This window comes from Nycticebus coucang, chromosome 6 (assembly GCF_027406575.1).
Source record: "Nycticebus coucang isolate mNycCou1 chromosome 6, mNycCou1.pri, whole genome shotgun sequence".
Lineage (NCBI taxonomy): Eukaryota > Metazoa > Chordata > Mammalia > Primates > Lorisidae > Nycticebus > Nycticebus coucang.
The window spans coordinates 112318992-112342956 of record NC_069785.1 but is presented as its reverse complement, the minus strand read 5'-3'; the positions used below and the strand labels follow the sequence as shown (position 1 = coordinate 112342956).

Sequence of the window (23965 nt, the reverse complement as noted above, 5' to 3'; positions counted from 1 at the left end):
AATAACAAAATGACAGCAGAACCTCTATAAGTTAACCACCCAAGGGACTGTAATAAACTGGTCAACATAAAGAACTAAGCCTACTGTACTGATACGTACTTTTTTTTTTTTTTTTTGAGACAGAGTCTCACTCTGTCACCCTGGATAGAGTGCAGTGGTGTCAGCACAGCTCACAGCAACCTCAAACTCTTGGGCTTGAGCAATCCTCTTGCCTCAGCTTCCAGTGTCCACCATGACACCCAGCTAGTTTTTCCAATTTACTTAGTAGAGACGGGATCTTGCTCTTGCTCAGGCTGGTCTGGTACTCCTGAGCTCAAATAAGCCATCTGCCTCAGTCTCATGGAGTACTAAGATTATAGGTGTGAGCCACTGTGCCCAGCCCTAATGCGGACATGTACTTTACTTTCTTGTATAGCTTTTGTTAAAGAGTATCATACAAACTCTACATAATCAAAACACAGTAAAATCATACATGTAGTATCATACAAAGTCAATACATTTACTGTTTTCCCATGGTCTAATCATTCCTTCTGAAGAAAAAGTAAATCTCAGTCTGCTTCTTATTCTTATTACAAACATCAGAACACACTCAACACAGGCTACACTACTCAGCATACCTAGGCATTTTTCCATAGCAAATGACTTCAACTGCATTATCAGATGCCTGACATCCTCATTTTTGGAGTCTCTGCTTTTTGTATGTTACACTTGCTTTTTCCACTTCATCAGCTGCTTCATGCACTTTTATATTCGTCTGTACTTCGGTCAGCATCATTTGAAAAACTGCTTCTGAGTCAATTTTATTACAAGTTGCCACCTCATCATCCACTGCAACAAGACCTTCACAATCTATTCCTTCAAATTCTGTAATATGAGATGGACTATCTGATGGGGCCTTTCACCATGCTCTTGGATTGTGACAAATTCCCACTTCCTTGAGATACTTCTGTATCTTTCTTTTTTTTTGAGACAGAGCCTCAAGCTGTCCCCCTGGGTAGAGTGCCGTGGTATCACAGCTCATAGCAACCTCCAACTCCTGGGCTCAAGCGATTCTCCTGCCTCCACCTCCCAAATAGCTGGGACTACAGGCGCCCGCCACAACACCCAGCTATTTTTTGGTTGCAGCCGTCATTGTTGTTTGGTGGACACCGGGCTGGATTCAAACCCTCCAGCATGTGGCTGGAGCCTTAGCCACTTGAGCCACAGGCGCCAAGCCTACTTCTGTATCATTTCTGACTGAACTTTATTCCAAGAAGAAATGATCCAGAGGACAGTTTCTGGAGTGTTAACTGATGCAGCACATGAAGATGCTTCCACAGGTGAACCACAGATCTATGTTTTAGTAATGACCCTCAACAGGAGCTGGGGTCAATAGTGCTTTTTTAAATGTTCTGATAATACCCTAGTCAAGAGGTTGGATTTTTGAGGTCAGGTTTGGAGGCAGAAATTTCAATGTCATATGGGTGAGATGATTGCAGGTGGCTAAACAGGTCTCTACTATCAGTAGCATAGACTGTTTCTTCTTTATTTCTCATTAGATATCTGTACCCACTCCTCAAACAGAGCACCAGTCATCCATGTGCATTTAATCTCCAAGTGACAGGGAGGTCTTTGGGCCTCAGGTTCTTCAATTTGCATGGCTTTGCTAATTTACCAGTCACCAAGGACTTTAGCTTCAATCTGGCTGAGCTAGTACAAGCAGAACTGTGAAACGTGCCTTGGAAAACTTTCTGCTCTTCCATTTGTCACCTTTCATGATAAGGTTCCTGTCAGGCATCACCCTGAAAAAGTTTGCACTGCTCAGCATTAAAGATGTCATCATGTGTGAAGTCTCTGGCGAATTCCAGAAACTGTTCAATGAACTCTTATACAACTTCAACTAGAACTTCATTGGATTCACCACACAAGACTTTTTGGGAGATCTTGTGCCACAGTTTAAATTTCTAGAGCCAATCACTTAATGCTTGGGAATCTGACACTCTGAAAACTCATGTGGATTTTTAAGCAACTTCTTGGATCATTGGCTGGGCAATTTGGGCATTTACTGCCCTCATTTGTTTGACCAGCTTAATGTAGCTCCACTGACTTCATGGAGGGAAGTTTTCCTTTTCTGCTGTAGATCTCCACTTTCCTTACCATATCTCTCCAAAACCTCAAGTTTACATTTTTAGATGTTGCTAACTATGGTCTTGTGAACACCAAAATTTTCACTGTCTTTGGCTGCTGCTTTCCAGAAAATGTACAAAACCAACCTTTTCTTTCAGTGTCAGCTCTTTGAGTTCTTTCCTTTGGCCCATACCTCAACTAACTATAAAATTTTTCAGTAACTGTAGGATGTACCTATAATTCAGACAATTCCTTCAAGTTGAAAAAAATCTTCTGCAATATGTGATAAACAATAGGATAGAAGGCCCAATCCAACATATAGTAACAATAAAACATGAAAAAAGAACTTATACTAAAGAAAAAAATAATAGAACTAAGGGGCAAAGCCCAGGCCTTATACCCCTTGGCACATAGTGGACTCAACGGGTCAAATTATAGAGGGGAAATTAATATAGTGTGTCACAGTCCAAGTGGTCAAGATACAAGTTACAGAGGTGGTCAGCATAAAGAGTTGAATTTTGTACAGAACAAATGTGATGCATGTCTGGTCTATGAAAATAAAGTAAACTTAACAAGGTGGTCAATGTAGGAAAGTTGTCAATGATACAGGTTCTACTGTATTTTGAATTTTGGTATAATGTTGCACTAAAATAGGTATGAAGTTGGGTAATTTGTTCCCAATCTTTTAGTCCATTATTTATTGAGAAACTAGAAGGCAGCCCTTATGCAAGAATATGAAGAAGTAATCAAATATTTCCCTCTCTAAAATCAAACAACTTTATTTAATTTCCACATTTATAAAAACATGAGGCTATATGTCATTGAGATACATCCCTATTTTCTTTTTCTTTGTAGAGACAGAGTCTCACTTTATGGCCCTTGGAAGATGCATCCCTATTTAAGAGATATTTCAACAAGAAAAAATTACACATATTTGCACACTTTATGGGGGCAAGACATGATTGCAAGAGGGACTTTACCTAATAATTGCAACCAGTGTAACCTGGCTTATTATACCCTCAATGAATCCCCAACAATAAAAAAAAAAAAAAGAAAAAATTACACATATTTGAATCAATTAAACATGATAGTAAAAGTAAACTCGCCCAGGAATTTTTGAACAAAACCCAACTTCTACAATGGTGAAAGGATTAAAAATGTCCGCTGGATAACTAAAAATCAAGGCACCCAAAACACAACCAGGCTTATCAATTCTCTCAATGTGAATGGTTTAAATTATCCTCTAAAGAGACACAGGCTGGCTGACTGGATACATAAACTCAGACCAGACATCTGCCATTTGCAAGAAACTCACCTTACCTTAAAGGATGAAAATAGACTCAGGGTGAAGGGATGGAGCTGTATAATACAGGTAAATGGAAACCAGAAAAAAGCAGGGGTTGCAATTTTAGTAGCAGACACAATTGGCTTTAAACCAACAAAGATAAAGAAAAATAAGGAAGGTCACTACATATTTGTGAAGGGAAACACCCAACATGAAGAGATTTCGATAATTAACATTTATGCACCTACCAGAATGCTCCTCAATTCATAAAGCAGACCCTAATGGATATGAACAACTTGATATCTTCCTGCAATATAATAGCTGTAGATTTTAACACTCCTTTGACAGTTTTGGATATATCCTCCATGAAGAAACTAAACAAGGAAATATTAGACTTAAACCTGACCCTAGAACAAACAGACTTTACAGACCGCCTACAGAACATTGCACCCTAATAAAACTGAATATATATTCTTCTCATCAGTCCACGGGTCATCCTCCAAAATAGATCATATCCTAGGACACAAGTCTAACCTCAGCAAATTTAACAGTGTAGAAATTAATCCTTGTATCTTTTCGGACCATCATGGAATAAAAGCAACAGGAATCTTCAAACTCAAACAAAGTCATGGAAACCAAATAATCTTAGGCTGAATGATAGGTGGGTCAAAGACAAGATTAAGAAGGAAATCACCAAATTTTTGGAACAAAATGATAATGAAGACATAAATTATCAAAACCTGTGGGATACTGCAAAGACAGCCCTAAAAGGAAAATTTATAGCATTGGAAGCCTTCATCAAGAAAACAGAAAGAGACGAAGCCAACAATTTAATGGATCATCTCAAGCAACTGGAAAAGGAAGAACATTCCAACCCCAAACCCAGGAGAAAAAAAGAAATAACCAAAATTAGGGAAGAATTAAATGAAATTGAAAACAAAAGAATCATTCGGAAGATCAACCAAATAGAAAGTTGGTTTTTGGAAAAGATTAACAAAATTGATAAACCGTTGGCCAACATAACCAGAAATAGAAAAGTAAAATCTCTAATATCATCTATCAGAAACAATAAAGGAGAAATAACAGACACTTCAGAAATACCAAAAAAATCCTCAATGATTACTACAAAAATCTCTATTCCCAGAAATATGAAAATCTGAAGGAAATGAACCAATACCTGGAAGCACACCACCTTCCTAGACTCAACCAGAAAGAATTAGAAATCTTGACTAGACCTATATCAACCACTGAAATAGCATCAACAATACAAAATCTCCCAAAAAAGAAAAGTCCGGGACCAGATGGCTTCACATCCAAATTCTATCAAACCCGTCAAGAGGAACTAGTACCTATATTATACAACGTTTTCCAAAGCATACAAAAAGAAGGAATACTTCCCAACACATTCTATGAAGCAAGTATCACCCTGATACCCAAACCAGGAAAGGACCCAACAAAGAAGAAAAATTACAGACCAATATTATTTATGATAATCGATGCAAAAATATTCAACAAGATCTTAGCAAACAGAATTCAAACAATGCATAAAAAAAATTATACACCATGATCAAGTTGGTTTTATTCCAGGGTTACAGGGTTGGTTCAACATACACAAATCTATAATTATAATACATCACATCAATAAAATAAGAAACAAAGACCATATGATTCTCTCAATTGATGCAGAAAAAGCCTTTGATAATATCCAGCATCCTTTCATGATCAGAATTCTTAATAAAATAGGCATAGAAGGGACATTTCTTAAACTGATAGAGGCTATCTACAGCAAACCCACAACCAGTATCATATTGAATGGTATAAAATTGAAAACATTCCAATCAGATCAGGAACGAGGCAAGGATGCCCACTGTCCCCACTACTATTCAACATAGTAATGGAAATCTTAACCATCGCAATCAGGCAAGAGAAGGCAATCAAGGATATCCAAATAGGGTCAGAGGAGATCAAACTCTCACTCTTCACTGATGATATGATACTATACCTGGAAAATCCCAGGGACTCAACTTCAAAACTCTTAGAACTGATCAAGGAATAAAGGATACAAAATCAACACTTACAAGTCAGTAGCTTTTATATATGCCAACAATAGTCAAGCTGAAAATATAGTCAAGGACTCTATTCCTTTCACAATAGTGCCCAAGAAGATGAAATATCTGGAAATTTACCTAACAAAGGACGTGAAAGATGTCTATAAAGAGAACTATGAAACTCTGAGAAAGAAAATAGCTGAAAATGTTAACAAATGGAAAAACATACCATGCTCGTGGCTGGGAAGAATCAACATTGTTAAAATGTCCTTATTACCCAAAGCAATCTACAGATTTAATGCAATACTTATTAAAGCACCATTGTCATATTTTAAAGAACTTGTAAGAATAGTACTTCATTTTATATGGAATCAGAAAAAACCTCGAATAGCAAATACATTACTCAGAAGTAAGAACAAATCAGGAGGTATCATGTTACCAGACTTCAGGCCATACTATAAATCTACAGTGCTCAAAACAGCATGGTACTGGCACAAAAACAGAGTGGTAGATTTATGGAACAGAATAGAGAACCCAAGAGATGAACCTAGCTACTGATTGTCATTTGATCTTTGACAAGCCTATCAAAAATATTCAGTGGGGGAAAGACTTAACAAATGGTGCTGGGTGAACTGGCTAGCAACCTGTAGAAGACTGAACCTGCACCCCCACCTTTCACCATTAACAAAAATTAATTCTCACAAGATAAAAGATTTAAACTTAAGATATAAAACTATAAAAATACTAGAAGAGAGTACAGAGAAAACACTTGAAGAAATTGGCCTGGGAGAGTATTTTATAAAGCGGACCCCCAGGCAACTGATGCAACCCCACAAATACATTACTGGGATCTGATCAAAGTAAAAAGCTTTTTGCACAGCCAAGAGCACAGTAAGTAAAGCAAACAGACAACCTTCAGAATGGGAGAAGATTTTTCCTGGTTATGCTTCCAACAAAGGTATAATAACTAGAATCTACAGAAAACTCAAACTAATCAATAAGAAAGGAATAAATATGTGGGCAAGAGACTTGAACAGAAACTTCTCTGATGAAGACAAGCACATCACCTACAAACACATGAAAAAATGCTCGTCATCCTTAATCATCAGAGAAATGCTAATTAAAACCACTTTGAGATATCATCTAACTCCAGTAAGATTAGCCCACATCACAAAATCCCAAAACTACAGATGTTGGCATGGATGTGGAAAGAAGGGAACGCATCTACACTGCTGGTGGGAATGCAAGCTAATACAACCTTTTTGGAAAGACGTTTGGAGAACACTCAAGGAACTAAAGGTAGACCTACTGTTCGATCCTGCAATTCCTCTACTAGGTATATACCCAGATGATCAAAAATCATTTTACAACAAAGACATTTGCACCAGAATGTTTATTGCAGCCCAATTCATAATAGCAAAGACATGGAAACAGCCCAAGTGCCCATCGACCCATGAATGGATTAACTATGCAGCCATAAAAAAAGATGGAGACTTCACATCTTTTATGTTTACCTGGATGGAGCTGGAACATATTCTTCTTAGTAAAGTATCTCAAGAATGGAAAAAAAAAGTATCCAATGTATTCAATACTACTATGAAATCAATATATAACCACCTACACACTCATACGAATGGCAAAACATAACTATAACCCAGAAAGTAGAAGGGAAGAGGAGAGAGAGGGGAGGGGAGGGGAGGGGGCATATGGGAGGAGGGAGGTTATTTGGGGAGACCTTTACCTAATATGCATGATGCAATGGTACATTTCAAAACTACTAAGAAATGAGTATAATTGTGATGGATGTGTTACTTAGTTCAATGTAAACATTTCACATTGTACATCGAAGCAGTACCCTGAACCCTATAAATGCATAAATGTACAAAGTTATGATTTAATAAAAGAGAAAAAAATGATAGTAAAACAGAAGCATACTTACTGAACTTTTACAAATATCTGCCATGTCATTCATCAGTTTTGATGTTAACAGTCGTAGGAAAAAGCCAGAAGCCATCTTATTTGGATTTTTCTATAATTAAGACAAAGAATCAAGCAACAAAAAAGTAACAATTATTCTTGGCAGATAACATTTTCTCTATTTTGAATAAAATGTACATTAAATAGTTTGCTAACAGGACCAGGACATAAGTTGCTTCAAAAATGTGAACCTCTTTTCTTAGAGTAATAACTATAGCACATGCCCTTCACTGTACTTACCAACAAAGTACGAACGTTAAAGTGCCACCTATTGACCCTAAACATAAGTAAACAATAATTATAGACAAGAGTTTATTCTTCTACTTCTCTCCTTTCCCACTTATACAAAAAGGCAGAAAAACACATTACAAAACTAAAAATATATGTTGATAATATTGATATATGGCAGTGCATTAATATTAGCTTTCAAAGATATTTCCAATTATTACCAATATTCTGGCTGGCTCAGCTACACCGAAAGTCTGCTTCAAATCAAAACAAAGATTACATACAGTAGCAGTCTTTCTATACAGTAATGTTAGTTGATCTAGACAAAAGTATGTACTGTAGTTATTTATCTTTGTGATGCTCACTGCTCCTAGTACAGTGGTATGCACAGAAGTCCATAGTCAACACCGAAAACATTCTTCAATAAAATAGTCACCTCTGTAATTATACACAATGTCAGAAAACTTCCTGAAATGTAGCCAGGCATTGTGGCGGGTACCTGTAGTCTCAGACACTTGGGAGGCTGAGGCAAGAGAATCGTTTGAGCTCAAGAGGCTGAGGGTGCTGTGAGCTATGATGGATGCCACAGCACTCTACTAGGGATAACAAAGTGAGACTCTGTCTCTAAAAAAAACCCAAACAAACACACAAAAAGAAACTTCCTGAAATGGTAAAATTCATTTCATGAAAAACTCAAGATTACCTATTTTATTGCTTTATTCCATATTACATTTGCCATTCGATTTAATTTTATTTATAGATGTATTTATTTTCTGTCTCACTCAGGTGACCCTTTGTAAAGTGTTGTGGTGTCTTAGCTCACAGCAACCTCAAACTCTTGGGTTCAAATGATCCTCTTGCATCAACCTCCCAAGCAGCTTAGACTACAGGCGACTGCCATAACGCCCAGCTACTTTTAGAGACAAGGCTTCACTCTGGCTCAGGCTGGTCACAAACCTGTAAGCTCAGGCAAGCCACCTGTGTTGGCTTCCCAAGCGCTGGCATTACAGGCGTGAGCCACCATGTCCGGCCCAATTTAATTCTAAATCAGATTATAAACTTATGAATGGACCAAAAAACAATAATACCACTAACGAGCAATCAATAGCCTGAACACACTATACTAGAATATCTTACCTTGGTACAGTTACACAAGCAACTTATACATAGATGCATCATATTTCTCAATATACCAATTGTGGATTCATCATTTGTCTTATTTTTAAACAGAGTGATAATTTCTCCTGCGCATTGCATTAGAGCCTATGAAAAACAGAAGCAAGAAGTCAAATTCCAATTAAAATTAAAGTTTACCATTGCTTTTTAATGATTCAAGTAAGTGATAATAAAATTGGGTGTTTTCAGAAATTACACATCATATAATTAAAAATTATAAAATAATTTTAAAAGGACAAATCTTATACCCTGTTCTCTACAATAAACCATTGTAGTAGTCTACCATTGATAGACTACTCCTAAGAGCTGAAAAAGAGTTTCATGCTTACAGCCTACTCGATTGACAACATTAATCAAGGATTCTTTGGTATACTGATCACAGATAAAACTTCTAAAAGTAAAAAAATCAAACTTCTTTCCAATGGATTAACCAATTGTGGTATATGTTTACCACGGAATGCTATGCAGCCATAAAAAAAGATGGAGACTTCACATCTCTTATGTTTACCTGGATGGAGCTGGAACATTCTTCTTAGTAAAGTTATCTCAAGAATGGAAAAAAAGTATCCAATGTATTCAATACTAGCATGAATCAATATATAACCACTTACACACTCATATGAATGGCAAAACATAACTATAATCCAGAAAGTAGAAGGGAAGAGGAGAGAGGAGAGGGGAGGCGGGAAATGGGAGGAGGGAGGTTATTTGGGGGAACCTCACCTAATGTACATGATGCAATGGTACATTTTGAAACTATTAAGAAATGAGTATAATTGTGATGGATGTGTTACTTAGTTCAATGTAAACATTTCACTTTGTATATCGAAGCAGTACCCTGAACCCCATAAATGCATAAATGTACAAAGTTATGATTTAATTAAAAAATAAACTTTATAATGAAAAAAATAAAAGTACAAAAATCAGTATTTATGTTAATGAGACTAAATGTTCATGTGAGATTATTTCATTTACTATATTTATAGTTGGATTACAATATTTTCAAATCTTAAAGAAGGGCACATAGTATCATTTCTTCTCAGGCTGCTTAAATGAGAAAAAGAGGTCTATCCTATATAAAATTTGATGTTTTCCAAACAAATATAATAATTTTCCCAGGAATACGTTTCATTTAAATTTATCTAAAACCTTATTACCATAAAATTGTCCTACCTTGGCTTTCTGGAATAATTCTGACTTATATGCTTCTTCTTCAGCTACTATACCCACATAACAGTAGCAGCCAAGAACACCTACCAAAAGACGTGAACACCGGACAAGCATTTCTGAGTCTGTAATCTTAAAGTAAATGAAAAATAAAAATATACATATCTCATAAATAATTTTGTATGTTCTAGAATCACCTTTTATAACAACAAACTTTCTGTACATATTTAGAAAAGTTCAGATACCCGAGTTAAAGGTGGCCTATTCTGAACACCTCTAAAAACATCTAAGAAATCACTATAGATAAGTTATGATAGGGCGGCGCCTGTGGCTCAGTGAGTAGGGCGCCGGCCCCATATGCGGAGGGTGGCGGGTTCAAACCCAGCCCCGGCCAAACTGCAACAAAAAAAAAATAGCCGGGCGTTGTGGCGGGCGCCTGTGGTCCCAGCTGCTCGGGAGGCTGAGGCAGGAGAATCGCGTAAGCCCAAGAGTTAGAGGTTGCTGTGAGCCATGTAACGCCACGGCACTCTACCCGAGGGTGGTACAGTGAGACTCTGTCTCTACAAAAAAAAAAAAAAAAAAAAAGATAAGTTATGATAAACAGGTTTCTTAAAAAAAACAGCCCAATGACCAAGGAGGATATCTCCTCTTACAGTGGCACAGTGTATTACAAACATAGGACCTTAAATATCTGAGGTAGGGATGAAAGAAAAGAAAAAAGTCTGATAGGAAAATAAAGGTCTACAAATCCTAGAAAATGAGCACAAATTAGATTCAAATAAAGATACATTAAAATGACATTTTAAGCTTCAGAAGAACAAGTGCCTGACTTACTCAGCTTTTTAGACTACATAAACTAGCACCAAGCATTTTTGTGGAGGATATAAAGATTAATAAAGACATATATACTCCTTAGGGAGCTTATGATACAATTTAAGAGATATTTGTGTACAAAAAAATATGTAAATATCCATATTACAAAAAAGATTTCAACTGCCATTACAAATTTAAGCACTACGAAAATTAAAAGATGAAAAATTACTATGACTAAGATTAAGAAAATATTTTGACATATAAATGATTTAAATACAAAGAAGGAGAAAGACATTTGTTAAAACAAACGGAGCTTTGGCAAGAGAATAGCACATATGAAGAGAATTTGTAATTTTATGAGGAAAAAAAACCATAGATGAGAAATTCCTGAATGACCTCTAAAATAAATGGGAAATCATGACACTACAAACTCATGCAAGCTCTTTGGAAAGAAGTACAGGGAATCCTCACAGAACCCAAATCAGAGCTCCCATTTGAGGAAGATCTACTAGGCATCTACCCAGAGGAACAAACAAATCATTTTATCATAAAGACATTTGCACTAGACTGTTTATTACAGTTCAATTTATAATCACTCAGATGTCAAAATAACCTAAATGCCCACCAACCCAGGAATGGATTAACAAATTGTGGTGTACGTACACCATGGAATACTATTCAGCCACTAAAAACCATGAAGACTTTACATCTTTTGTATTAACCTGAATGGAGTTGAAGCATATTTTTCTTAGTAAAGTATCACAAGAATGGAAAAGTAAATATTTTTTTTTTATTGTTGAGGATTCATTGAGGGTACAATAGAAAAGTAAATATTGAATGTACTCAATATTACTATAAAGCCTGTAGACAATCTAATACATACCCACACCCAAATAGGAGTAAAACTCAATTCACATTGGAGGAAGGGTGAGTGGAAAGGAAGAGGGGAGGAAGGGCGGGATTGGTGTGCTCCCACTTAATGGGTACAATGTAGGGGCATGTGGGTGCATGACACAACCACAAGATGGACTCTACCTAAAAAACTCAAACACTGTGACCTGGTTGCTTGTACCTTCACATTAACCAGAAATTAAAGAAGAAAAAAAAAAAGGAGAAACTGCAAGTCCATTTATTATCTTTATTACCTTTCTCCCTCTTCAAATAGCACCAAAATCCATTAGATCTGTTTAAATTGTGTCCTTTTCTGTTACTGTAATATCTCCCTCCTATGTATTCAGAGGTTCTCTTCATCATGTACTCACTATGCTAAAACCCTTAATATTTCCCACAAGCCTAAATTATTCTTTTACATCTGCTAGAATTCCCAGTACAAAGAAATACTCAAATTATTTATCAGTTTTCCTAGGTTCATACCAAGTGTTCTCTATTTGTATTCCTATACTGTCATTATACTTTTAAAACCAAGCCTGTTACCATCTTGAGTGCCTTTTCCTGCCCCTATTTCTCCTTCCTGACAGTCTACCATAGTTGAATGAAACACAAGCTTTAGTTCTTTTTTTTCCAGCATCTCACCTCAGATGAGTAATAATTCAGAAGTTGTTCTGATAATCCCAAAAGATAGTGGTCCAGTGATTCCTTCAGATTCTGGTGGACAGAAAACCCAATACTAGATTGGTGTTCTTCTGTATCACTTTCTTCGACATAAGTTAAAAAGTCCATCTTATCAAACGTTGTCTGAAGAAACAGTTCTTCTACTTCTGAGAAGGAAGGCTCTTCTTTATCTTTTTGGTGGTGCTCACTTCAATAAAGTAAGATATTTAATTACAATCAAACTACCTAATGCTTCAGCTTAATGCTAACACATAATTACCAATGTATTATAAATGAAAACATTAACCTAGCATCTACATCATTCAAAGACTGCTTATACAATTAATATTCACTTAAGTGTTTCTCTTGTTTGGACTGATACCTACTTGTACCAAATTTCATTATTCAGTAGCAAACTTTACTATCATAGCCAAGAGAAATACAACTTACAATTTCAAAAGCAAATCCAGAAATTTTAAAAAACAAAACACAGGAAATAAACATTGAGAATAACACTAACCGAAAACATGTACCTTTTTTCACCTTCAGTTTCTCCAAAATGTAGGATATTTTTCATTTTATGCCTTTTTATTTTTTTGAGACAGAGTCTCACTTTCATACATGGTAGAGTGCCCTGGTATCTAAGCTTACAGCACCTCAAACTCTTGGGCTCAAGCGATTCTCTTGTCTTGGCCTCCAAGTACCTGGGACTACATGTGCCCACCACAATGCCCAGCTATTTTTTTTTCTTTTTTTTAGAGACAGGGTCTCACTCTTGCTCAGGCTGGTCTCGAACCTGTGAGCTCAGGCAATCCACCCACCTCGGCCTCCCAGAGTGCTGGGATTACAGGCGCAAGCCATCACACCAGGCCATTTTATGCCCTCTTGAGGGAAATCAGGAATCTTCATCCAGCGAGTCATTTTTAGTCACAGAGATAAAACATAAGTCTCTTAAATCAGGTTTTTAGATTTATTCTTGTTTTCAATGATCATTAGTTTTTAAATATGTCAAATCGTCCTTAATGTACAAAAATGGGTCACATCTTTAAGAATTCAGTTCACATAAACTTTATGTTCTTAATTTCCTATCATAGCCATTTAATTTTTCCCAGTGGCACTTGTAATGTTATACTGTACAGCATTAAAAAAGAGTAATCTTAAATTACAGAACATAGATCACAGTCACTAAATTAAAAGTTTTTCCCTGGATGGCACCTGTCGCTCAAAGGAGTAGGGCGCCAGCCCCATATACTGGAGGTGGTGGGTTCAAACACCCAGCCCGGCCAAAAACTGAAAAAAAAAGTTTTTCCCCAACAGTTATCACTTTTTCTTTTACTTTACCAATTTAGTTCATAATTATTAATATGTAACTACTACCCTAAAATTATCTCTGTAATTAAAACTAGTATCTAAAAATAACACAAAACTCTTATTAGATAACATACCATATTGGCCCACTTTGAAAAAAATTCATTGCAGCTTTACAGTTTTTCATAGTGAGACTCACAAGAATTTTCTCCACTACAAGATGAGGAAAATTACTATAAAGACAAATAAGAAGATTCACTTAAACGCTAAAAGCCAATTACAGAATTCTTTAAACTTTAACACCCACTTTTGGCTATAAATCTCGACCTCTAAAATTTAGATCCAAATTAAAATTACTTTCATCTCTACTGAATTTCTTAATATCTGAAAGGAGAATTTGAACAGAACACACATTAAATTACTACCATTTTCAATACTACTTGGAAACAGAATCATAGTTTTTAAGATCATTTCTTAAATACATAAAATGTTGTGACATTAAAGCAAATGTACTAGGATCTAAAGATGTTTCCCAATCATTCAGTTTCAATTACCATCAGTGGAAAGATTAAGTGGGCAAGGTCTTATTTCGTCTTCCTCTTATGATCTAACCCAAATATAAATATTTCACCCAGAAGATATTCCGATTACAACTAAGGATCCAGAATCCACCTAAATCAGATATATGGACCTATTTATATTAGATCACAAAGGAACACAAACATTCAAAGAATTACATGCATATTCTTCATGCAGACCCCCTATATTCTCATACTGAGACCTTTTATTTCAGAAGTGATCAAAGGGAATGTGTAAGGCTAATTCTGAGAAATCCTATATTATCCCTATAAAATAAAGCTGTCTGGTATCAAATAAGCAAAAGGAGCCTTGTAAAACCAAAAATAGGAAGCATGCTAATTGACTGAAATTACCTGTGAAGAATTGGAGGCAGTTCTGTACTGTCTTCTAAGCCATCCTCTAACTGATAGAGTAAGAGCCATTTCATAATCGATTCCTTTAAAGAAAAACTTCCATTTATTTCACATATGTTTTGTTCTATTCCCATTTTTACTGTTTCTGGAACTACACTGATGGTCAGTGCCAAAGTCAAACAGTATACTGCAGGACTGTAACAAACAAAAAAAAAGACAATTGTTAAAACTAGGCTGTTTGAGGTACAGAGACCATGTCTATCTTATTTACCACTGTGCCTCCAATGCTGAGGACAGTACCAGGCATACACATGTAGTCAATTTATTCAACTTTTGTTGATTAAATAAACACAAACATTGAAAAAAGTCTGATGACATATGAGAAAATACTTGACTGAAAACTATCTCATAGCCAGGTGTGGTGGCTCACCTGTAATCCCAGCATTCTGGGAAGCTGAGAGGGATGGACTGCCCGAGCTCATGGGTTCCAGACCAGCTGAGCAAGAGCAAGAGCAAGACCCCATCTCTAAAAATAGCGGGCGTTGTAGTGGGCAACCGTAGTAGTCCCAGCTACTAGGCAGGATGAGACAAGAGAATTACTTGAACCCAAGAGTTTGAGGTTGCTGGGCGGCGCCTGTGGCTCAGTGAGTAGGGCGCCAGCCCCATATGCCGAGGGTGGCGGGTTCAAACCCAGCCCCGGCCAAACTGCAACCAAAAAATAGCCGGGCGTTGTGGCGGGCGCCTGTAGTCCCAGCTGCTCGGGAGGCTGAGGCAAGAGAATCGCGTAAGCCCAAGAGTTAGAGGTTGCTGTGAGCCGTGTGACGCCACAGCACTCTACCCGAGGGCGGTACAGTGAGACTCTGTCTCTACAAAAAAAAAAAAAAAAAAGAGTTTGAGGTTGCTGTGAGCTGACACCACAGCACTCTACCAAAGGCAACAAAGTGAGACTCTGTCTCCAAAAAAAAAAAAAAAAATTCTTAAAATAACAGCACACAATACTACAAAAAAAATTAGTTTCATGAATATTTAACAAATTATAAATTACCTATAAAAGAAATTTAAAATAAATAATTCTTTGAAGAAATTCTTTCGGATATAAATACATATTTATAGAAGATATAAGATCTGGTATTTGATAGATCAGTAGGATGATTACAGTAAACAATCTGTTGTATATTTCAAAATAGCTAGAAGAGAGTAATTCAAATGTTCCTAACTAAAAAGAGAAGATAAATATTTAAGGTGATGTACAGAGGGTGCCAATAAAATGTATACACACTTTAAGAAAGGAAAAATCTGTATTGAAAGTATATTACTGAATATATACTGATAACATTACCTTATATACTGTACCATGAATCTCTTGTAATTGCACAAGTCAAACGTGACTTGAGCATTACTATTTTTTTTTTAGACTCTGAAATTAATAGTTTTTTCCTTTCATAGTCATTAATAGTCATCCTTTCATAGAATGTGTATACATTCTTTTGGCAACCCCTTACATCCAAGTTACCCTGATTTGATTATGTAAGTGTATGAAATTATCACATGTACCTTGAAAATATGTATATTTATTACCTATAAACAAAAAATTTTGTAATTTATAAAAAGAAATTCTTTAAAACTAGCCTTTAGTAATCTCTCAACATTTGAAACTAAATTCACATTTACTTATGCATTTATTAAGGCTTCCTTGGCCAAACAACAGAAGCATCTGAAATACAGGTGATCCCCAACTTACAAACATCTGACTTATGTACAACTCGCACTTATGAACAGGGACTTTTAAAGTCAGTCCCAAGTTACAAGCATCTAACTGACACAGAACTTACAGTTATGAACAGAGGCTATTACAAGTAATCATAGGCAAATGTACTTGTTCCAACTTACATACAAATTCAACTTAAGAACAAACCTACAGAACCTATCCCACTCATAACCTGGGAACAATAGAATTTAACTTTTCCTTAATTGAAGTAACAGACTTTGAAACTAATCAAGGATGGGTGTGTGCGCATGTGCATATACCTATAAAATCTGACACAATTCCTATTAAACTTACCACGAAGGTCTGCAAGCTGACCCAGTAAATAATTTCCAGAATTCTTTGTCAACCTCAACTAAACCACCTTGAATTATAGCTCCAACTAAGCCAAAGCTTTCAGCTTGTATTTGTTCAGAACTTAAACCACGAAAGGTAATAGACCAAATTTTATTCCAGAGTTTCGATAAATCTGACATTTGTGAGCTTTCTAGGTCTGATTTCTTGGCTTGACACAATGCAACTTCCATAAGGCATCGTAACACATATGGCGTGCGCTCCCCACATCGCTGTTGAGGTAAAAGCTGGTATAGTATCATCAGTAGTGCAGATAGCTCACAGGTAGGTAAACTCACAGGATACTTTGATATTAACTGAGCTGTAATTTGTAGCCTAAAAGAAAACAAAAAAAGAGGCTATCCACAGATGGATTAATAAACTATGGTATATTTATACCATGGAATACTATTCAGTTATAAAAAAGATGGAGACTTTATATTTTTTGCATTTACCTAGATGGAGTTAAAGAACATGCTCCTTAGTAAAGTGTCTCATGAATGGAAAACCAGCCTATATACTCAATGCTAATTTGAAACTAGTAGATGAACAACTACAGGCCCACATGAGAGAAAAACAATTAAATTCAACTATAGGAGAGAGAGGGGGCTTGGTAAGTTTCCACCTAATGGGTACAATGTAGGGCCATATAGCACACCTCCTGGGTGTAGGACTCAAATATAACTGGAATCCTACCTAACAAATGGAAACAATGTAACCCAATCATACGTACCTTATTTTTTTTTTTTTCTTTTGTAGAGACAGGGTCTCACTTTATGGCCCTCGGTAGAGTGCCGTGGCCTCACACAGCTCACAGCAACCTCCAACTCCTGGGCTTAAGCGATTTTCTTGCCTCAGCCTCCCGAGTAGCTGGGACTACAGGCGCCCGCCACAACGCCCAGCTAATTTTTTGGTTGCAGTTTTGGCCAGGGCCAGGTTTGAACCCGCCACCCCCAGTATATGGGGCTGGTGCCTTACCGACTGAGCCACAGGCGCTGCCCACATACGTACCTTTTATCAATCCAAAATAAACATACACAAAGAGAGGATAACATAAAAACTATTTAGTCCCATTAACAAACTAAGAGAATAAATATATAGACAAGGTACCCTTTTGATATTCTACTTATAATATCACCATCATCATTTTCCACACCACTCTCAAAATAAACTAGCTCAATAATTAGTAGGTCCAATGTTCTAAGTTGGCAGGAAGATTGACGTTTTGGCTAAGTTGTTACAATTCTCTTAAGTAAAAATTTGAAAAGATAATGAATTAGCAACATTCTACTTCTGAATTATCTTGCCATCCTGTTCTTTAATCACAAAAATTATTCCCCTAAAATAGGAAAACAATGAAACCCAAAAATCTGTTTTGACATTAATTCAGTTAATTCAGTAAATGCTTGCTGTGAATTCCCTACAATGTGTGTTACTTTAGGAACCTTATGTTATTCATCTCTGTATCCCTCATGTTTAGCACACAGGTGTTCAGTAACTCTTGACTAAATAGACAAAATAAAGAATCTGAAATAGGCACCCTCAATATGAGCTTAAGTAATAGGTTTCTAAACCAATAAGCTTTTTCCCCACAAGTCACTTATATTTAAAGTCACTTATATTTAAACATTTCACCAGCGTATAAAATAAAAAGAGATAAATCACAACTTTGATTATAGATTTTTAACTGTCCTTAAGCAAGTTCCCTAATCTTTCTGGGTTTCAATTTTCTTTTCAGTAAAGAAAATGGGCTGAACTGGATGAATTCTAAACATCCCTATCAGACCTAATATTTTGTATTTCCACAGAATTCCCTCATTTATTTTATTTAAATATTTGTGAATGCTATATAAGAATAAAGAACATAGAAAATAAGAAAAAATAACCTTTTACTTTGGTATAAGCTCAATATTCTGTGATTTCTGAAAGCTGTCTTTAATTTCTTCCTATTCTAATTCTATTATATATAAGGTGTTATGCATATTAAATTGCATGTTGAGTTGTACAACTCTGTAAATTCCATCAAGAAGATACTACTGATTGCCTACCAGACAGCCCGTCTCCCTTCTTACCTTGCTATGACAATGTCATTAACAAAGGGGGGCCTGCCCCAGGTTCTAGCAGATGTGCCATTAATGACTGACCTCAACACACCATGACAGTTATATTTCCCTTTGCTAGTATAATTGGCTTAGGAGTAGACAAATGAGTTAGTGCTGGCCAAAAAGATGAAAGGATTCTACTGAAAGTTTTCTGACAAAAAATAAATGAGACTAAAATGACACAAATGAGAAAAAGATAACATTTTACCAAGGCACAAGATCAAAATCATTCTGTGACTTCTGAAGATGATCTTTTATTACTTCCCAGCCTAGTTCTATTTTCTTCCTTTTGCAAGGTACACCATAATCACCAGATCCTCTTTGTGTGGTAGTGTAAGACTGAGAAATCTCCAAGGATCTGGTATCTTCCTTAAAAACCTGTAAAAGAAAAACTCACTTTTTTCATTGCTATTGTCCTCTTCATAATTCATTAAGAAAATAAACATTCTTTCTCAAATGAAAATACAGGGAACTGATAAAGCAAGAGTAATAAACTATATAGAAATATGACAACATAGTAAGAAATAAACATTTTATGTGACAGTTAAAAGTAACAGTACTCTCAGGAAGTGATGTATTAGTTTTCTTTGGTGGGAATATTTACTAAAGCACCAAGAAATCTAAAAGTAAAGGGAAAAACCCTATATTCTCAAAGATATTAAATGTTTTAATTTACCATTAAAATATCTAACACAGTGACATTACTACCTACACAGTTAATCAAATCTCTGGGGAAAAAAAGTTTTACTTAAGAAACATTAGGCTGGCCAGGTATGGTGGCTCACACTTGTAAGCCCAGCACTCTTGGAGGCTGAGGCAGGTAGATTACCTGAGCTCACAGGTTCAAGACCAGACTGAGCAAGAGCAAGACCCCGTCTGTAAAAATAGCTGGGCGTTGAGTGGGCACCTGTAGTCCCAGCCACTTGGGAGGCTGAAGCAAGAGAATCGCTTGAGCCCAACAGTTTGAGGTTGCTATGAGCTACGATTGCAACAAGGCACTCTACCGAGGGTGAAAAATAAGATTGTTTCAAAAAAAAAAAAAAAAAAGAAACATTAGGCTATCAACTGATGAATAGACTAGCAAAGTGTAGTACACACATACAACTGAATATTATTGAGGGATAAAAAGAAAAGAAGTGTTGATTCATGGTACAACATGGATGAACCCTGAAACCACTATGCTAAGAAAAGCCAGACACAAATGACTACAACATATTGTATGTGTCTATTTAAACAAAATGTCCAAATATGCACATCCATAGAGGCTAAAAGTAGATGAGTGGCTGGTCACTAAGAGCTATGAGAAACTGAATTAGCACTGAAATCTAAATAGGAATAAGGTGTCTTTTTGGGGTGATGAAAAATGTTCTTATATTAGTAGTAATGGATGCATAACATAGTAAAAACATTAAAAACCACTGAATAATACCCTACAAATTTCTTCCTTTTCTTTCTTTTTTTGTTCACAGAAACAGGGTGTCACTCTGTTGCCCAAGCTGAAGTGCAGTGGCGCGATCAAAGCTCACTGCAGCCTCGAATTCTTGGGCTCAGCAATCCTCCTGATTCAGCTTCCTCAGTAGCTGGAAGTACAGGTATATGCCTAGCTAAATTATTATTTTTTGTAGTGACAGGGTTTCACTATGTTGTACATTCTCAAACTTCCAACCTCAATCGATCTTCCCACGTTGCCCTACCAAAGTGCTGGGATTATAGGTGTGAGCCACCATGCCCAGACTGAATTACAGCTGTCAAAATAGATGTGAATTCTGAATCAATTAACAAAAAGAACCATTAGGGTTAGAGTCTCATTTCCTACAGACAATCTTTTAAGAATGCATAAGTTCATTATCAGTTTTTACTAAGTCCACACCACAAAAAGATTTACATTAAAAGGGTAATTACAAATATTTTTAGTACTATGGATAGTTTCATACACAGAATAATTCTATAGGCTTCTTATAAGGATACAAGTTTTGAAAGCCCAGTAAAAGGAGAACAGGAAATTTTGAAATGTGACATGACCTATTTACTATACCTGGTGACAAATATCTGCCATCAATTCAATCAAATTTTCCTTGACAGCAATATTACGATATCCTGAAGAATATTTTCCTCTACTTCCTATATGATTTATCTCATTTACTAGGAGATCATATAAGTTGTATAAAATACTTTGCCATTTTATTGATTCATAAGCACCTGCAATACAAAAAAATAATAATGTAATGTGTATATATACCAATACTCTCAAAATTATTTCACTGCCAAGCTACATTGATATTAGCAGACATCTGGTCCAACTTTCCATTTAATACTAGTGTGTCTTGTGAAAACATCCTTGACAAACTCTACTTCATAACAGTGTCCATTTTACATTTAGGTAACTGTATTTGTTATAAATTTCTTGCATATTCTGATCTAAAATCCACCTTTCTCTGATTTATTTTCTCCCGAGGCAAACAGAATGTTTCCTCTTTTGCATGCGGGCTGACTTCTCCTTATGTCTTTTTTTGTCTAGAGAAAAACATTACTAGTTTCTTCAACTAGTTTACAAGCGACATGTTATCCACACTTTTTCATCACCTCAGTCATTTTTCCCAAAACACTCCAGTCAATCTATGTCCCTCTTAAAATGCTGCCTCCACAAAATCTAGTGAACTCCAACTATGGTCTATTATGAAGAACAATAGAGCTATTAAATCCCACAAACAAGGTACCAAAAAAATCTATTAATGTAGCCTAAAACAATATTATGTTCTCTAGGAGGTTCATCACTCTTGTCAATTTTCAAATCATCCTTAAGTAGTTAACTAAAATGCTAAATATCCCATAACACCTGCTAATAAGCCTGATCTTTATATTAGTGAGAGGAACTAGGTGAAAGATAGAAAAAAAACCTGTGAAAAGCAATCATTCTTTGACTTATGGTGGTTTCATGGGCTACACATGTATCTCAACACACACAGCAGAAGAGTCCATGAAGCATACATAGCTACTCTCCATAAAAAGTGGCTACTGAGGGCGGTGCCTGTGGCTCAGTCAGTAAGGTGCCGGCCCCATATACCGAGGGTGGCGGGTTCAAACCCAGCCCCGGCCAAACTGCAACCAAAAAATAGCCGGGCGTTGTGGCGGGCGCCTATAGTCCCAGCTACTCGGGAGGCTGAGGCAGGAGAATCGCTTAAGCCCAGGAGTTGGAGGTTGCTGTGAGCTGTGTGAGGCCACGGCACTCTACAGAGGGCCATAAAGTGAGACTCTGTCTCTACAAAAAAAAAAAAAAAGTGGCTACTGAAAAAAAACAAACAAACAAAAAAAAAAAATCAAAAAAAATAAAAGTGGCTACTGGCTGGGTGTGGTGGCTCATGCCTGTAAACCCAGCATTGTGGAAGGCCAGGCAAGAGGGTAGGAATTCAAGCCCAGTCCATGAAACACAGCAAGACCCCCTTATCTATAAAAAAAACTTTAAAAAATTAAAAATATAAAAAAGTGGCTACAACAGTTTTCCTTCATTTTAGCAGCTTTTACTGGTGTGCTACCTTAATATGGTCATTATGATGAACTGGTCCAAAGGCTACCAGAAGACCAAAGTCAATCCACAGTCTGAGCCTGGGGGAAGTTCCTTCATTTCTAGCTCCACCCAATAAAGTTTTTACCTACTGATAAGAACATCATCATCGGGCGGCGCCTGTGGCTCAGTGAGTAGGGCGCCGGCCCCATATACCGAGGGTGGTGGGTTCAAACCCAGCCCCGGCCAAACTGCAACAAAAAAATAGCCGGGCGTTGTGGCGGGCGCCTGTAGTCCCAGCTGCCTGGGAGGCTGAGGCAAGAGAATTGCATAAGCCCAAGAGTTAGAGGTTGCTGTGAGCCGTGTGAAGCCACGGCACTCTACCGAGGGCGGTACAGTGCGACTCTGTCTCTACAAAAAAAAAAAAAAAAGAACATCATCATCCCAGCAATACTCTCTTGGTGAAAGACAAGTATAAAGGGATCAAGGAACTCAGGTAATTAACATTTCTGGTTTTCCCAGAAATCAGGGGCCTGAAGGTTTAAGGCAACAATTTCTCCTTCCCACCTCCCATTCCTATGAAGTTATTATGCATATATCTTTCTTGAGAACTGAATCTGTTTTCAGTTTAGTTTATCCATTTTATTTCTAATAAATGCAATATGTGGATTAAAAAATTCCCACTTTAAATTCTTTTGCCCTATAATCCGTGTCAGACCACTCAGTACATAAGTACTGAGGCACAATCATCTCCTAAAGAGAAAAGTATCCCACATTTGTTTGCATGCCCCATAACACCTCACTTTGTATTGAACAAACAGAAAGGCATGATAGAATTTGCTACTACTGCTTCAAATTCTAAAAATTATATGGAAAACATTCTCATGACTAATGACATTATCAAGAAGAGAAATACAAAGGAAGGTAATACCCTTCCATAGAATATTGATTTTATTCTTACCCATCTATGTTTTAATAAAGAAGCAAATTTAAAATTATAAATACTTCCTTTATACCTATTTCTTGTGTTTTGGCTCCTTTTGGATGATGGATATAAATTTGCAGTTGAAATAATTCAATTATTACTTCTTTTAAGGAATCATTAAGTCTATGTTGAGACCAAATATAAAGCAAGTTAGGAAGAATTTCATCTCCTAATTCACACACTTGAATTCGAAAGTTGACAGCCAAAGTCTTGAGGAAGATAATAAGTGCTGCTAAGATATGATTTAGACCTGCAGAGCTCTTTTCTTGTCTGTGACAGAAAACAAATAAACTCAAGTTGGCGTAACAGAGGGAACACTGCACAAATTAAAGACACTTATGAAGTTGCATGCAGAAGGGGAAAAAAACCCTAATTTTTAAACAATAGCCTTAATTTCAAAAGTAGTCATAAAAAATCATAGCAGTACATAGAAACAAAAAATTAGTTCTTATTTTGTGCTAAGAGACTACTCCTGTTCTTACCTCTGCCTACTACTGAGACAGTGTCTAAAAATAAACAAAAGTTGGTATTTACTACTTTAAAATGTTTCACATTATAAATTAGGTAATACTACACAAACATACAATACTAATACCTCCAGAATATATTCATATTTTATTTTATTCTCATTATACGTTTATCTTCAAAATGGGGAAAATGAAACTACTCAGAGAACATTAAATGTTC

The 23965-nt window shown here is 36.4% G+C and overlaps 1 protein-coding gene across 6 annotated transcripts in view; it reads right to left on the bottom strand.

The window, feature by feature from the left end:
• The window catches only part of ATM (ATM serine/threonine kinase), a 151964-nt gene that overhangs the window by 111183 nt on the left and 16816 nt on the right, over nucleotides 1-23965 (bottom strand). For 5 of the 6 annotated variants that reach the window (XR_008380621.1, XM_053593919.1, XM_053593921.1 and 2 more), the window contains 10 exons: nucleotides 23310-23548; nucleotides 20827-20990; nucleotides 19000-19169; nucleotides 16654-17025; nucleotides 14592-14786; nucleotides 13797-13892; nucleotides 12334-12559; nucleotides 9994-10119; nucleotides 8782-8907; nucleotides 7379-7468 (listed from right to left, as the gene is read on the bottom strand). Coding sequence is in view for 5 of the 6 variants with exons in the window: in XM_053593919.1 (XP_053449894.1) it covers nucleotides 7379-7468; nucleotides 8782-8907; nucleotides 9994-10119; nucleotides 12334-12559; nucleotides 13797-13892; nucleotides 14592-14786; nucleotides 16654-17025; nucleotides 19000-19169; nucleotides 20827-20990; nucleotides 23310-23548 (1804 nt within the window). In the remaining variant the exon portion in view is untranslated. The remainder of the gene's footprint in view (nucleotides 1-7378; nucleotides 7469-8781; nucleotides 8908-9993; nucleotides 10120-12333; nucleotides 12560-13796; nucleotides 13893-14591; nucleotides 14787-16653; nucleotides 17026-18999; nucleotides 19170-20826; nucleotides 20991-23309; nucleotides 23549-23965) is intronic. The other variant, XM_053593923.1, reaches the window with a different exon arrangement.